The following is a 17,781-nucleotide window of genomic DNA, read 5'->3' as shown; positions in this document are numbered from 1 at the left end:
TATATGAACTTAAGGAACTTCTCCGGCGATCAGGCAGATTTCACCGGACGCCGAGCGATACTCAGATGTCCCAGCGCAACTGGCCTGGAATGCGAAGGGATAACTTACTGCTTCGCTGTTCATGCTGTAGATCCATGTACGTGTAAGTCTGCTCGCCGGCTCGCACATGCAGAGAGAGGAAGTGAAAGCACACACAAACCGGGTACTTAAACCGAACACGCATGACCATGTGTGGTCTTAGTATGTGGGCATAACATACTACTTTTCTGCATCCTCTAAAGGTGCTGTATATAGAGGATAAAACACCTGCACATGGGGTTGCTGCTTTCACGTTTAGAATAATGCAGTCGCTGCCTGTAAAAGCAATATATTAACATCCTAATTGCAGATGACGCACTTGTTGCCCCAGGTACGTTCCAGAGGTGTCTTCTGCCTGCTCAGAGATACTGCAGATTCTCCGTACACCCCTCATCTCACTTCAGGAGACACGTTCCCTGTGACTCACAGCTGAGAAATAACCCATTAATATACAGTTCAAAGCTGTCACAGTGAGTCACACATAGGCTACAGTGATTTATTCACGATAAAGAAGAAAACTGTGAGAACAATCTGCATTGCTTTGCAGTCCTAAACCTAAAGGATGGAAAAAGTAAAATGACTTCAACCCATTAACTGTTTTATTAGCAGCAGCCTATGTGAATGGCACCTGTCACGTGCACGGTGAAGGCGGCCATTTTGTGAGTGAACCACTGTTCAGCCAGTCATGTGATGCCAGCGATGTACCAAGCACTTTACATTAGGAGGGGAACACGGGCCGTACAACCAGAACCGTCCTTGGGCACCAAAGGGAGAGGGAAGTATCTGGAGAGCAGCTGTTCCTTGGACTCCTACTATCCTTCTGCCTTCGGACTGCACCAAGATGTACTAGATGCAGGGTTACCTACCTTTAACATTCTCTTCCCGGGAGAAGCCCGGGTAAGAGATGCAGCAGGGGGCCGACGGGGGCGGGGGCTTGATGATATGCGTCATTAAGCCCCGCCCCCTTGTGGTAAAATTGCCGCGATTGGGCAGAATTTACATAGGGGGCGGGGCCAAATGCTGTGATTCATGCAGAATCACAGCTTAAGCCCTGCCCCCTTCACGGAGACCCGCGATTAGGGATGGGACATCGAAAGAAAACATTGGAAGTACCGATGTTTTTAACATTGAATGCAAAACATTATTTAGATATAAACATTGGTTCTCTGAAACCGATGTTTTTTTTTTTTTTTAAAGCAAACTGTATTTAAACATTTAATAGACTAATAAACTTATACTATGGCTATCTTCAAGGAGGCAAGCAGTGTGTATATGTAATGTATATATATACACAAAGCAGCACAAGAGGGTATTTGATTTCAAGGTGGCATTTTAAATTAGATGTGTTTGCACATGTTTTTATTTTCTTGCTGCAGTATCTACAAATAGCTGTTTTGGACGGTATGCAATCGGGAAGCCGACTGCCTAAATACCGGCAGCCAGCTTCCCGACTGTCATATCCCGGCAAGGGTAAAATGCCGGGCATCTAGATGTAGACGCCCGGCATTTCCCCGACGCCGGGAGACCGGCGCCCAGCATCCCAATCGTAGTGATGCCGGGCGCCGCGAGTGGACAGCCGCGGGGGGGGGGAGGGTTAGGTTTAGGGCTCCCGGGGGGGACTTAGGGTTAGGCACCCCCCCGGGAGGGTTAGGCTAAGGGGAGGGAGGGTTAGGGTTAGGCACCCCCCCGGGAGGGTTAGGCTAGGGGGAGGGAGGGTTAGGGTTAGGCACCCCCCCGGGAGGGTTAGGCTAGGGGGAGGGAGGGTTAGGGTTAGGCACCCCCCCGGGAGGGTTAGGCTAGGGGGAGGGAGGGTTAGGGTTAGGCACCCCCAGGGGGGACTTAGGTTTTGGGCTCATTATCTTTCCTATCAAAGTGTTTCCACAAATGACTTTTGGGTGGTGCCATTTTATTTGTATTGTCAGTACTCACTACTAGTGACAGACAGTATTGCAGACGTGTTGTGTGTTACTGCTGGCTTCGCTCGCCACGCTTCAGGCACGGTGGCTCGCTACACTCGCCACATGGTTATATTCCCCCTCTATGCCCATTTGGATGGTAGGGAATGACGTTGGACACTGGCTGATGATGTCATGGTAAATCTACGGAAAGGGATCTAGCTGTTACCCTCTCAGCTCCTCACCAATGATGTCACTCCAGACACTTAGGCACCGCTGAGTCTGTCACATGCAGTGAGTGCCTGACAGTGACACTGGGAGACTGACAGCTCAGTTACCAATAGCTGCAGCAGCCAGACACCCCAAGCAGCCAACCAGTGTTCACTGAGAGCAGCACCAGTGACAGTGAGCCAGGGGTGGGACTGTCCTATGTGCTGCTGCTAATTGGCTGATCAGAGTGTCTGTCACTCTGTCAGCCACCTCCCCCAGCAGCAGCATGCACACAGCAGCCATAGACCAGTCAGTATTTTGTACTCTATTCTTAATAGTTGTAGTTTTAGTTATAACTGACTATAAAACAAGGAGAGAGCCAGCTGGCAGCCCACAGCAGTGACGGCACCACACAGCGTCACACAGCAGTGACAGCACCACACAGCGTCACACAGCAGTGACAGCACCACACAGCGTCACACAGCAGTGACACCACCACACAGCGTCACACAGCAGTGACAGCACCACACAGCGTCACACAGCAGTGACGGCACCACACAGCGTCACACAGCAGTGACGGCACCACACAGCGTCACACAGCAGTGACGGCACCACACAGCGTCACACAGCAGTGACGGCACCACACAGCGTCACACAGCAGTGACGGCACCACACAGCGTCACACAGCAGTGACGGCACCACACAGCGTCACACAGCAGTGACGGCACCACACAGCGTCACACAGCAGTGACGGCACCACACAGCGTCACACAGCAGTGACGGCACCACACAGCGTCACACAGCAGTGACGGCACCACACAGCGTCACACAGCAGTGACGGCACCACACAGCGTCACACAGCAGTGACGGCCCCACACAGCGTCACACAGCAGTGACAGCAGTGACAGCCCCACACAGCGTCACACAGCAGTGACAGCAGTGACAGCCCCACACAGCGTCACACAGCAGTGACAGCAGTGACAGCCCCACACAGCGTCACACAGCAGTGACAGCAGTGACAGCCCCACACAGCGTCACACAGCAGTGACAGCAGTGACAGCCCCACACAGCGTCACACAGCAGTGACAGCAGTGACAGCCCCACACAGCGTCACACAGCAGTGACAGCAGTGACAGCCCCACACAGCGTCACACAGCAGTGACACCACCACACAGCGTCACACAGCAGTGACAGCCCCACACAGCGTCACACAGCAGTGACAGCACCACACAGCGTCACACAGCAGTGACAGCACCACACAGCGTCACACAGCAGTGACAGCACCACACAGCGTCACACAGCAGTGACAGCACCACACAGCGTCACACAGCAGTGACAGCACCACACAGCGTCACACAGCAGTGACAGCCCCACACAGCGTCACACAGCAGTGACACCACCACACAGCATCACACAGCAGTGACACCCCCACACAGCGTCACACAGCAGTGACAGCCCCACACAGCGTCACACAGCAGTGACAGCCCCACACAGCGTCACACAGCAGTGACAGCACCACACAGCGTCACACAGCAGTGACAGCACCACACAGCGTCACACAGCAGTGACAGCACCACACAGCGTCACACAGCAGTGACAGCACCACACAGCGTCACACAGCAGTGACAGCACCACACAGCAGTGACAGCACCACACAGCGTCACACAGCAGTGACAGCACCACACAGCGTCACACAGCAGTGACAGCACCACACAGCGTCACACAGCAGTGACAGCACCACACAGAGTCACACAGCAGTGACAGCACCACACAGTGTCACACAGCAGTGACAGCACCACACAGAGTCACACAGCAGTGACAGCACCACACAGCGTCACACAGCAGTGACAGCACCACACAGCGTCACACAGCAGTGACAGCACCACACAGCGTCACACAGCAGTGACACCACCACACAGCGTCACACAGCAGTGACAGCACCACACAGCGTCACACAGCAGTGACAGCACCACACAGCGTCACACAGCAGTGACAGCACCACACAGCGTCACACAGCAGTGACAGCACCACACAGCGTCACACAGCAGTGACAGCACCACACAGCGTCACACAGCAGTGACAGCCCCACACAGCGTCACACAGCAGTGACAGCAGTGACAGCCCCACACAGCGTCACACAGCATTGACACCACCACACAGCGTCACACAGCAGTGACAGCCCCACACAGCGTCACACAGCAGTGACAGCCCCACACAGCGTCACACAGCAGTGACAGCACCACACAGCGTCACACAGCAGTGACAGCACCACACAGCGTCACACAGCAGTGACAGCACCACACAGCGTCACACAGCAGTGACAGCACCACACAGCGTCACACAGCAGTGACAGCCCCACACAGCGTCACACAGCAGTGACAGCCCCACACAGCGTCACACAGCAGTGACACCCCCACACAGCGTCACACAGCAGTGACAGCCCCACACAGCGTCACACAGCAGTGACAGCCCCACACAGCGTCACACAGCAGTGACAGCACCACACAGCGTCACACAGCAGTGACAGCACCACACAGCGTCACACAGCAGTGACAGCACCACACAGCGTCACACAGCAGTGACAGCACCACACAGCGTCACACAGCAGTGACAGCACCACACAGCGTCACACAGCAGTGACAGCACCACACAGCGTCACACAGCAGTGACAGCACCACACAGCGTCACACAGCAGTGACAGCACCACACAGCGTCACACAGCAGTGACAGCACCACACAGCAGTGACAGCACCACACAGCGTTACACAGCAGTGACAGCACCACACAGTGTCACACAGCAGTGACAGCACCACACAGTGTCACACAGCAGTGACAGCACCACACAGTGTCACACAAAAAAATAAAATAAAAAAAAACATTGGAAAGGCAGGGGAAAACATCGGGGGAGAAATCTTGCGATGGTAATGAAACATTGAATCAAAAACATTGCAGGGTTAAACATCGAAACCATTTAACCGATGTTTCCGATGAAACATCAAATGATTCCCATCCCTACCCGCGATTGCCGCGGGTATTCTCCTAATTCTGCCCACTTCACTAGGAAGTGGGCAGAATGCGGGAGAAATGCCTACCCTTCCGTGGGTGAGGGGGGTTACCCGAAAAATCGGGAGCCTCCCGCGAAAACCGGGAGGGTAGGCATGTATGACTAGATGTCCTTCCCTGGTAGCCTCAGTACGACATCGCCATTACCTGAGACAGCTTCTGTAATCCATGTATGGTTCACGGTGGAGACTGGGAGGTGTCCTAAAGTCTTTGTAAAAGAGGAGGTGTCATAGGCGTGTTATGGGCGTGTCCTGGGAGTGTTATGGGCATGTCCTGGGAGTGTTATGGGCATGTCACAGGCGTGTTATGGAAGTGTCCTGGGTGTGTCCTGGGAGTGTTATGGGCATGGGCGTGTCCTGGGAGTGTTATGGGCGTGTCCTGGGAGTGTTATGGGCGTGACCTGGGAGTGTCTCAGGCGTGTTATGGAAGTGTCCTGGGTGTGTCCTGGGAGTGTTGTGGGCGTGTTATGGGAGTATCCTGGGAGTGTTATGGGTGTGTCCTGGGAGTGTCACAGACGTGTTGTGGGAGTGTCACAGGCGTGTTATGGGAGTGTCACAGGCGTGTTATGGGAGTGTCACAGGCGTGTTATGGGAGTGTCCTAGGAGTGCTGCATTCTCTTTCTCAGCACTTCAGCCTCAGTGGCAATATCTTAAGAAAGTTACCAGGGAGACTACACCAGGCAGCGGCTGCTGAAGGTGTCGATGTTGCGAATGAGGGCGTTTGCGGATTCTGTCGCACAGTAGAGGAATGCTCAGTCTCCCATTTGTATATTTTCACTCCTGAGAATCACTGAGAATTGGCAGCCTGGCATGATCTGCTTGCTCCTCTGGATCAGGGCCCTCATTCAGCACTGCTGAACGCAGATTCCCGATGATCGCATGTGCAGAACGGGTCTGCGAGCCCGCACGTAGATTGGCAGCAGACTGCCAGTGATTGACAGTCTGTTGCCAGTGTGTGGGCGGGGAGGGGGTGGCGATGACCTCCGTTTCCTGAAATGGAGGCGTGTCGCCGCTTTTGCGAGGGAGGGGAGGGGCCAGGATCTCCGTCAGCTTTCCTGGAATTTTGCTCTCATCTGTAGCGGCCGGCGGCATGACCCCATGGGTCACCTTAGCTGGCCGATGTTCCGCAGAGTATACAATGCCGCGTTGGACAACACAGCTCGGATACATAATGCAGCAGGAGGCGTGATACCCATGATTACCATTTCTGCACAGACAGATATGCAATTCCGTCCGAATCTGAATTAAGGCCCTTGCTTCATTATAAGGGGTACATTGTACCCAGCAAGCCAGGCAAATATGTATTCAACAGAGTTTGAATCTGTTAAATTAAAAAATACAATTCTAAAATGTTCTTTATTCAAAGCCAGATTCTCGTCAGCTTTGCATGAACAAATCTTGTAATATGTGCAACCGTCACCCTTTTCTTAGAGATAAGTGAAAGGTAATACCCACTGTACAACTCCTGTACAACCCCTGCATACCTCCAGTACATCCCCTGCATAGCTCCAGTACAACCACTGCATACCTCCAGTACATCCCCTGCATACCTCCAGTACATCCCCTGCATACCTCCAGTACATCCTCTGCATACCTCCAGTACAACCACTGCATACCTCCAGTACATCCCCTGCATACCTCCAGTACATCCCCTGCATACCTCCAGTACAACCCCTGCATACCTCCAGTACATCCCCTGCATACCTCCAGTACAACCCCTGCATACCTCCAGTACATCCCCTGCATACCTCCAGTACATCCCCTGCATACCTCCAGTACAACCCCTGCATACTTCCAGTACATCCCCTGCATACCTCCAGTACATCCCCTGCATACCTCCAGTACATCCCCTGCATACCTCCAGTACATCCCCTGCATACCTCCAGTACAACCCCTGCATACGTCCAGTACATCCCCTGCATACCTCCAGTACATCCCCTGCATACCTCCAGTACAACCCCTGCATACCTCCAGTACATCCCCTTCATACCTTCAGTACATCTCCTGCATACCTCCAGTAAAACCCCTGCATACCTCCAGTACATCTCCTGCATACCTCCAGTACATCCCCTGCATACCTCCAGTACAACCCCTGCATACCTCCAGTACATCCCCTGCATACCTCCAGTACATCCCCTGCATACCTCCAGTACATCCCCTGCATACCTCCAGTACATCCCCTGCATACCTCCAGGACAACACCTGCATACCTCCAATACAACCCCTGCATACCTCCAGTACATCCCCTGCATACCTCCAGTACATCCCCTGCATACCACCAGTACAACCCCTGCATACCTCCAGTACATCCCCTGCATACCTCCAGTACAACCCCTGCATACCACCAGTACAACCCCTGCATACCTCCAGTACATCCCCTGCATACCTCCAGTACAACCCCTGCATACCTCCAGTACATCCCCTGCATACCTCCAGTACAACCCCTGCATACCTCCAGTACATCCCCTGCATACCTCCAGTACAACCCCTGCATACCTCCAGTACAACCCCTGCATACTTCCAGTACATCCCCTGCATACCTCCAGTACAACCCCTGCATACTTCCAGTACATCCCCTGCATACCTCCAGTACATCCCCTGCATACCTCCAGTACATCCCCTGCATACCTCCAGTACATCCCCTGCATACCTCCAGTACAACCCCTGCATACCTAGAGTACATCCCCTGCATACCTCCAGTACATCCCCTGCATACCTCCAGTACAACCCCTGCATACCTCCAGTACATCCCCTGCATACCTCCAGTACATCCCCTGCATACCTCCAGTACAACCCCTGCATACCTCCAGTACATCTCCTGCATACCTCCAGTACATCCCCTGCATACCTCCAGTACATCCCCTGCATACATCCAGTACATCCCCTGCATACCTCCAGTACATCCCCTGCATACCTCCAGTACAACCCCTGCATACCTCCAGTACAGCCCCTGCATACCTCTTGTATACCCAATGTACACCCACTGTACACCCGGTTTACCTTCTGTATTCCTCCTTTACACCTCCTGTGTATACATACACCTTGCATATTCCCTCTACTACACCCCCTGTATACCCCTGTACACCCCATATAAGCCCTGTATATCCCCTGTATACCTTCATTACACCTCCTGTATATCCCCTGTTCACCCCTTGCATACTCCCTGTACATCTCCTACATACAACCTGTACACCATCCTGTATACCCCCTGTACTTCCCATGCATACTCTCTGTATACCCCCTGCATACTCCATGTACACCCCCGTATACCCCCTGAACACCCCCTGCATAAATGCTGTACACCAGCTGCATAGATCCAGTACATCACCTGTACATCCCCTGTATACCCCAATAAAGGAGATTTCTCTACGACAAGTGGAAGAGTTGCTTACAGCAACCAATCATCCTCTAGCTCTCGGTTCTCTAATACATTCTGTAAAATTATATCTGTGATCTGATTGGTTGCTATGGGCAAAAAAACTCCACTTTAGAAGGTTCTATAATTAAATTTCCCCATGTTTGATTCCAATAGGAGTTTAGTGTTACCCTTCTCAGGAACAATACTGTTAGAATTTATGAAGGTTTATGTATTTATGATGGTTTGTACTCCATGGATCTGTGTCTTCCTTCACTCTCACTAACGATGTAACCATGTGGTCACAGTTCCTCCAAGGTTCGTCAACAAGCTCCGCAACGCCTACTTTGTGGATGGTGAAGATGCGCAGTTCTCATGTACCATCGAAGGGGCACCGTATCCACAAATAAGGTGAGTGGTCGTCATGACGTAAATGATCTATTTAGCTGCTTCCACTAATACAGGGACTGAAATGTGCATCTGTGTGTATGTTATAAAAATGATGCACAGTTTGAAATTTATAGAAGAGTGAAGTTAGTTTAAAACATTGCAATGAGATTACAGACTGTGTATTCCAAACGTGTGAGGGGAGAGATGAGGCAGCAACAGCCTCGCTTCTGTATAGTCAGACACGCAGAGCTGGGGATAGGACCACACCACAGGCAGTAAGCTGCACAGAAAAAGAGCTAATAGAGGCATGCCTCTGGGTATGAGGGGCGTGCCTTGAGTACTGATGGACACCTTGGATGTGTCATGTGACCAGGAAGTGCACTGCAGTGTTTAGAGATCGGAACTCAGTCAGCAACAGCAAGAGAAGACACAGTGATGCAGGTAGGAGAATCAATGGACACTGAAGCTTAGTGTAGTGAGGGGAGAGTTACAGTGAGTAGGGGGTGATACAGGCTCCCAGCACTCAGACCAATCTCCATGTGTGCCTCCTCAGCCGTTGACCTCACCTCACGTCACTGGGTGCCACATATTTAGCTGTTTTAGCTTATAAAATGTCAGCATTTCCTTCACAATGTCTATGGGCCTGACTAATGCCCCTTTCACATCGCAAAAGTAACCCGGTATATTGCCGGGTCGAGGTGCAGTGTGAAAGCGCCAACAGAAAAATTGCCAGGTCCGGTGGCTCAGTATTTCAACCCTGCAATTGAGCAGGGTTGAACTCAGGAACAAGCCGGGTTGATGTGCAGTGTGAACGGGCCCAACCCGGGTTATCCAACCCTGGACTCAGCAAACACAGCTGATGAGATGTTCCTGGGTCTCACTTGATGTCAGCAGCCAAACACACAGGCAGCACACTGCAGACAACAGCAGATGCATTATTCTGGCAGCCTGGAGGGGGTTAATACCACTACTGTCATTAGTGATGGCTAATTGGAGTGAAGAAGAGGTGACCTGTACACTATGCTGTCAGAGGCTGCATCATGCTCTCACTGGCTGAATCAAACAGCACAAACACTTATGAACTCAGTGCTACACAGTGATATCCATCAGCCATGATTCCTGCAATTTTTTTATGATATTCATAGGGTTTTACATGGCTGACCCGGATTCAGTGTGAACAGGCCCAACTCGGCAATAACCCTGGTCAAAGGTGCAGTGTGAAAAGGGTCTGACCTGGGTCGCAGCTGGGTTGGACCTGTGTTCAAAGTCCCTGGTCAGAGCAGAGTTTACTATGTCAAAGGTTTTATTAGTTTTACACTATTGCTGCCGCAGTTGCAATTTTTGCAGCTGAGGATTTGCCAAAATATGCTAGCGGAACAGCCGCCGAGACTCTACTGAGACGCCCACTGCAGCCATTGCGTACACACCATCAGACGCAGATCTTGCAAACATCGACTCCTTGAGTGAGCCTATGGTCGCTCGGAATGGGTTCCGTAACTGAGACACCGGAGCCCTATTTTCTGCGCAGATGCAGGATTTCACCTTCCCCCCGAAACGGTCAAGACACGGCTGCGTTTTTTAACCGACATTACCAGTGGCGACTCCAGAGGTGGGGCTGCAGCCCAGTCCAAAATTCAAATAGTGGAGCCGCACCAACTGCCACCCCAAACGCTGCCAAAATTCACTGGTCGGGACTCACTGGCAGTTGGTGCGACTCCCTTATTTGAATTTTGGACTGCGCTGGAGCCGCCACTGGACATTTCCCGCTGCCTCCCCCAAACTCTCCATGCCTGTCTTTATCACTGTGAATAAAGACTTGCGTACAACTTTGAAAGAGACGCCCCTATGTGTGATGCAATCGGGAAACCGGCTGCCTTAATGCCGACAGCCGGCTTCCCCGCTGCTTTATCCTGGCGTGGGATAAATGACCGGCGTTTATATCTAGACACCTGTCATTTACCCGACGCCGGGAGACCGGCGCCCGGCATCCTGATCGAAGGGATGCCGGGCGCCGCAAGCGGACAGCCATGTGGGGGGGGTTAGGTTTAGGGCACCCGGGGGGGACTTAGGGTTAAGCACCTCCTCGGGAGGGTTATGGTTAGGCTAGGGGAAGGGGGGGTTAGGGTTAGGCACCCCCGGGGGACTTAGGTTTAGGCAGCGGGGAAGGGGGGGTTAGGCACTTAAAGGGGGGATTAGGGTTAGGCACTTAGAGGGGGGATTAGGGTTAGGGGATTAGGTTAGTTTACCTGGGGACGATCGGGATTTCCAGCGCTGTCGGGCTTCTGCTGCCGGGCTCTGCTGCTCTGTCGGGCTGCCGCTGCCGGGAATCGAACTGCCGGCCATGCGGCAGCCGGGATTTCATACCGATTCCCCCTATGTGTCTCTTTTAGTACAGTTATATCATTGATTACTTCATAACGCAAAATAACATAAACACTTCTTCGTATCTGTTTCCAGTCTTTGTAAAGCGATAATCACCTGCAGTCAGCTGAATAGAGCTGCTACTTCCTGCAAAACTTAAACCAATAAACTAGGTCTTACTCAATAACACTGTGCAGGAATGTACAATAATCCTTGGCAGCCATTGGTTCTAGTTGTGAATGCTGTAGCGCAGTCCGGATCGGTCCGTTGCGGTGGGTTTTACTACATAGGCCCCATTGTGGCGAGGTTGGCAGTGTAGCCTCAGATCGTGCACTGTGATGCCGTCTGTGTAGACAGAGAGAAAGTTGCAACCCTCTCCTGATGGTGTGCCCACAGGTGGTACAGAGACGGGTATCCTCTGACAGATTCCAATAAGCACCAGACATTCGCGGAGCCAAGGAGCGGAACACTGGTCCTGGTGATAAAGAACGCCACTAAGGAGGACATTGGGCATTATGAGTGTGAGGTATGTGCCGCTAATGTCTCCGTGTTCATGTGAGTAAGAGATCCTGTTCTTATATACAGTATATAATATTAATTCACCCGCACCAATATCCCACAGCAGCAAAACGATCCGCGGCTTTATCACTCCTCAAAAGCCACATATACAATGCAAATAACCTTCTGCGCTTCTATATTGGGCGATCAGTATATCTGAGTGGTTCATATTAAAGAAAATTATTTATACAATAGAAATATATAAAACATTAAAAATAAATCCTTTAAAGGGTATTTGTGGCCAGTTAATGTCAAAAATCGCAGGGTCCTCCTTATTGAGTATTTCTATTCCATCTGGAGGAACCTAAAACAATGGAGAGAACTATCATACTGTAGTAAACTTAAATCTTATTAAAACTTTAAAATACATCCAGCGTAGCAAGTAAAAGAAATGTATGAGCTTATCTGTTGATCATTAGAAATCGGTTCCGGAATTCTTTCTAAATATGGGCAATATTCAATTAGTTTCGCGACCACAATAAAGTTCCGCCTGCCGGACTTTCCGCCTACATCGCGTCTTTTGGACGCGGAAACTTATCGTGTGCGTCGCCGCTCTTTGCCGTATTCAATTCCAAAAGACGCGAAAATGGCGACCCGCAAAGTCAGAACAGGCGGAAAGTGGTGTCAGAATCGGGGAAATCAGCCCAAACCCCCCAAAAAGATGCAGAAACATTGGGGATCAATGTAGTAGTGCCCTAATAGTCCTAATAAAACTGTTTGGGTACTTAAGTTGGTTCAATTGCCTCTAATTAGCGTCTTTGCACAAGTGGTGAAGAATGGCATAAAGCAGTATTTTTGGGGTGAAAATAAGTAGTCCTGGCAAATTTGGGGTACCTGAAAATGGGTGCTAGCATCTTTTAATATCTCTAAAGTGAAGTTTTAAAAAAATCCCTCTGTCAAAAAAGCACCTGCAACCCCAAAAACAGTTGACCCCTGCTTAGAGCACCCCCAGAACCTTATTTTGCTAGTTTTTGAAGTTGTCCCCCCACTTTGTGCTTTTTCGCCCCCCAAAATGAAAGTACTTTTTTGGGGTGTTAAGTTTTTTTCAGGATTTTTTTGACGCAGTTGTCCTTTGGGGGGGCTGTCCCAAGGGTTCTGAGTGGTTTTCCCACCTTTGCACCCCAAAATAAACATTTTGCACTTCTTTTCTCCTGCTATTCGAGGCAAATCTTTTTTGCCTATTACATTGCATTAACTTTCCGCGTACATGAAAAGAGGGATGGTATTGAATACGGAGATAAGTTTCCGCCACGCGAAAAGACGCAATCAGCGATACTTTTTCGTGGATCTCGGCTTTTCACGTCTAATCGAATACGGCCCAATATGTCGAAACGCGTTGGTGAGGAGGAGAGGACTACTTCTGGCGACCTGAAGAAGTGTAGTGTGGGACATAAGGGCTCACAGAGACTGATATTTACTAGAAAAAGAAGTCCGGAACCGATTTCTATTGATCAACCGATAAGCTCACACGTTTCTTTTATTTGGTGCTAGGTGTATGCTGTGAGCATATAGACCCTCATTCAGACCCAGTCACAAGCGCCGAGCGCTCGTAACCGGGTCGATGTTAAGGCCCTGTGCACGCGCAGCGGCCGCACTGCACGAAATTCTCTCGCTCCGGAGCTCACTACAAAAGGGGCGGCTGTCGATGTTGATCGACAGCTCGCCCTGTTTTGTAGGCAGGGCGGGGGAGTGGCTACACAAACGGAGGCATTCCTTAAGGAACGCTTAGCGTTTTGTGGGCGGCCGCACTGACATCAGCAGTGATGTCAGTTGGGAGCTTCCTGCTCGATCAGAGCAGGAAGCTCCCTGGGGCTTGCGATTGCCGAGACCCAACCTTAGGGTCTCGTCGCAAGCCCCGATGGTCGCGATGGTCAACCTGGTCGGTCGCTAAAGCTGTGGGTGTTAACCCACAGCTTAGCTAGCGACCAGGAGGCCGCACTTGAAACGTGAAGCGGCCGCCCTCATTCAGAGAGAGCGCTCGCTTCTTGCGACCGCCTCTGAATGAGGGCCATACTGTAAGGACGATCACCAGCTGCATCTGCTAATAAGCTCTGAGCAAGAGTGTAGGGGAGTCTGTTTTTGCCAATAAATAGTTTCTAATTAGGTAAAGATATATAAATATATGCATAAATATATGCGGATAAGTAGCCGGGGATACAGAAGCCATCTCTTGATCATTAATAAATCAAAACATTTTATCATTATTAAATCAAAACATCATCTGAAAACATACCCCGGAATAAATGCCAGGGATACCCAGAAGGGCCTCGATATACACCTGGGGGTCTCTTGTGTGTACAGTTTATAATACAAGACACATATACAAATGTAAAATAGTTCTGGGCCTAGGGGGTCATTCAGACCCGCTCATGAGCGGCAGTACGCTCGCAAGCGGGTCGATGTTCCCCCACTGCGCATGCGCACGACGGAGGGATCTCCGTCGTGCGCATGCGCAAGACCCGGCGAGCGACGGGATCTCCATCGCTCCGGGTCTCGCACCAAAGAGGGCGTGCTGTCGATGTTGATTGACAGCACGCCCCCTTTGGTGGGCGTGCCGGGGGCGTGCCTGCCAGACAGAGGCGTTCCCATGGGAACGCCTACCGTCTCAAGCCGGCCCCACTGACATCGCTAGTGATGTCAGTGGGAATGATTTTGGCTCTGATAGAGCCAAAATCACTCCAGGGCTTGCGGCAGCGAGACCCTACCGCAGGGTCTCCATCGCAAGCCCGATGGTCGTGATGGTCAAGACCATCGCGACCATCATCATGGACGCTTGCTATAGCTGTGGGTGGTAACCCACAGCTATTCGAGCGTCCATGAGGACACTCAAAAAAAGGTAGGAGGGCCCTGATTCAGAGCGAGCGCTCTGTCAGAGCGTCCAGCTCTGAATCAGGCCTCTAGTTTCATGTGGATTTTATTTCTAGAACACACATTATTCCATGGCAGATAGAAATAACAGGAACATAGTAAATAGTCCTGAATTCCTTGATGTTGACTCGCTATTGTAAGGTCCCTGCTGTACAATCCTGCCGCCTCTCTTCATTGTAGCTGATGAACAGACTGGGATCCACACGCAGCGCAGCGCAGCTGAACGTACAGACAGCGGCGTCACTGGCCCAAGAGAGGAGAGGAGACCAGACCATCACCATAGAAGGTAAGGAGCCTCGTATTACAGCATGTATTCATCACTCAGCTGATTCTTTTTTATTTTATTCTGTATTTATGATAAATAATTTTATATATATAAATATGTGTGTGTGTGTATATATATATATATATATATATATATATACTACTTCTAAAGGAACAGTCCACTTTTTGTTCAGTTCCATATTCATCAGTATGACTATGTTGCTGTTTGCCATTTGTTTGGCTTAGTACTGCAACATTTGTGTTCCCATTGTTAGCTGTAAGGACCTGTTGTTATTCTTTTTGGAGTCTATTATTGATTGAAACTAATAAATGAGTGTATCTGTTGCCTTTGTACCATATATGCAGCCATTCGGTGCACTGAACTATTATTCTGAATGCAGTTTATCAAATCACTAGTATAATTAGTGACATCGCTAAGAACACAACCTATCCCCTCACTAAGAACCAGTGACATCACTGAGAATGCAACCTATTCCTTCACTAAGACCCAGTGACATCACTGACAATGCAGCCTATCCTTTCAATAAGAACCAGGGACATCACTGAGAACACAACCTATTCCTTCACTAAGAGCCAGTGACATCACTGAGAGTGCTGCCTATCCCTTCACTAAGAACCAGTGACATCACTGAGAATGCAACCTATCCCTTCACTAAGAACCAGGGACATCACTGAGAATGCAGTTTATCCCTTCACTAAGAACCAGTAACATCACTGAGAACACAACTTATCCCATCACTGAGAACACAAACTATCCCTTCACTAAGAACCAGTGACATCACTGAGAACGCAACCTATTCCTTCCCTAAGAACCAGTGACATCATTGAGAACGCAACCTATTCCTTCACTAAGAACCAGTGACATCACTGAGAATGCAGACTGTCAAATCACCAGATATCAGTGACATCACTGAGAATGCAGTCTATTCCTTCTTGAAGAACCAGTGACTTCACTGAGAACGCAACCTATCCCTCCACTAAGACCCAGTGACATCACCGAGAACACAATCTATCCCTTCACTAAGATCCAGTGACATCACCGAGAACACAACCTATCCCTTCACTAAGAACCAGTGATATCACTGAGAACGCAACTTATTCCTTCCTTTAGAACCAGTGACATCACTGAGAGTGCAGCCTATCCCTTCACTAAGAACCAGTGACATCACTGAGAACACAACATATCCCTTCACTAAGAACCAGTGACAGCACTGAGAACACAAACCTATCCCTTCACTAAGAACCAGTGACAGCACTGAGAAAGCAACATATCCCTTCACTAAGACCCAGTGACATCACCGAGAACACAATCTAAGCCTTCATTAAGAACCAGTCACATCACTGAGAACACAACCTATCCCTTCACTAAGAACCAGTGATATCACTGAGAACGCAACATATTCCTTCCTTTAGAACCAGTGACATCACTGAGAGTGCAGCCTATCTCTTCACTAAGAACCAGTGACATCACTGAGAGTGCAGCCTGTCTCTTCACTAAGAACCAGTGACATCACTGAGAGTGCAGACTATCCTTTCACTAAGAACCAGTGACATCATTGAGAATTCAGTTAACCCCTTCACTAAGAACCAGTGACATCACTGAAAACACAATCTATCCCTTTACTAAGAACCAGTGACATCATTGAGAATTCAGTTAACCCCTTCACTAAGAACCAGTGACATCATTGAGAATTCAGTTAACCCCTTCACTAAGAACCAGTGACATCATTGAGAATTCAGTTAACCCCTTCACTAAGAACCAGTGACATCACTGAAAACACAATCTATCCCTTTACTAAGAACCAGTGACATCATTGAGAATTCAGTTAACCCCTTCACTAAGAACCAGTGACATCATTGAGAATTCAGTTAACCCCTTCACTAAGAACCAGTGACATCATTGAGAATTCAGTTAACCCCTTCACTAAGAACCAGTGACATCACTGAAAACACAATCTATCCCTTTACTAAGAACCAGTGACATCATTGAGAATTCAGTTAACCCCTTCACTAAGAACCAGTGACATCATTGAGAATTCAGTTAACCCCTTCACTAAGAACCAGTGACATCATTGAGAATTCAGTTAACCCCTTCACTAAGAACCAGTGACATCACTGAAAACACAATCTATCCCTTTACTAAGAACCAGTGACATCATTGAGAATTCAGTTAACCCCTTCACTAAGAACCAGTGACATCATTGAGAATTCAGTTAACCCCTTCACTAAGAACCAGTGACATCATTGAGAATTCATTTAACCCCTTCACTAAGAACCAGTGACATCACTGAAAACACAATCTATCCCTTTACTAAGAACCAGTGACATCACTGAGAATGCAGTCTATCCCTTCACTAAGAACATATATATATGTGTGTGTATGTATATATACAATGCAACTTGTCAAATCACCAGATATCAGTGACTTCACTGAGACAAATTGTCTGACTGACTTCGTATTACTGGTTTTCAGTTATCTCATGGATTCAATAACATTGACTCAGTCCATAATAATGCTGCCTCCGTGAGATGTTCTGGGGGATATGAAGGATACAAATTAGTATTTATTTTTTTTCAGTCTGCTGTTATTACTACTATAATTCACTGAGAGCACTTCTGTAATTCATCACTGGCTTCAGCCACCTGTGGATTGTGGGCCTGATTCAGCAAGGATCGCAACTGCGATTATGCACTCAATTGGGCAATAGTTGCGTTATGT

The 17,781-nt window shown here is 49.5% G+C and overlaps 1 protein-coding gene across 27 annotated transcripts in view; it reads left to right on the top strand.

Moving 5' to 3' along the window:
* The window catches only part of OBSCN (obscurin, cytoskeletal calmodulin and titin-interacting RhoGEF), a 646,947-nt gene that overhangs the window by 489,834 nt on the left and 139,332 nt on the right, over nt 1-17,781 (top strand). For all 27 annotated transcript variants that reach the window (XM_088467488.1, XM_088467486.1, XM_088467498.1 and 24 more), the window contains 3 exons: nt 8,909-9,011; nt 11,748-11,877; nt 14,958-15,063. In XM_088467488.1, the coding sequence (XP_088323614.1) occupies nt 8,909-9,011; nt 11,748-11,877; nt 14,958-15,063 (339 nt within the window). The remainder of the gene's footprint in view (nt 1-8,908; nt 9,012-11,747; nt 11,878-14,957; nt 15,064-17,781) is intronic.

Source organism: Taudactylus pleione, unplaced genomic scaffold, assembly GCF_031769625.1.
Source record: "Taudactylus pleione unplaced genomic scaffold, aTauple2 ptg000071l, whole genome shotgun sequence".
In the NCBI taxonomy this organism is placed as follows: Eukaryota; Metazoa; Chordata; class Amphibia; order Anura; family Myobatrachidae; genus Taudactylus; species Taudactylus pleione.
Note: the sequence above shows the minus strand (reverse complement) of the source record. Positions and strands in the feature narration are given on the sequence as shown.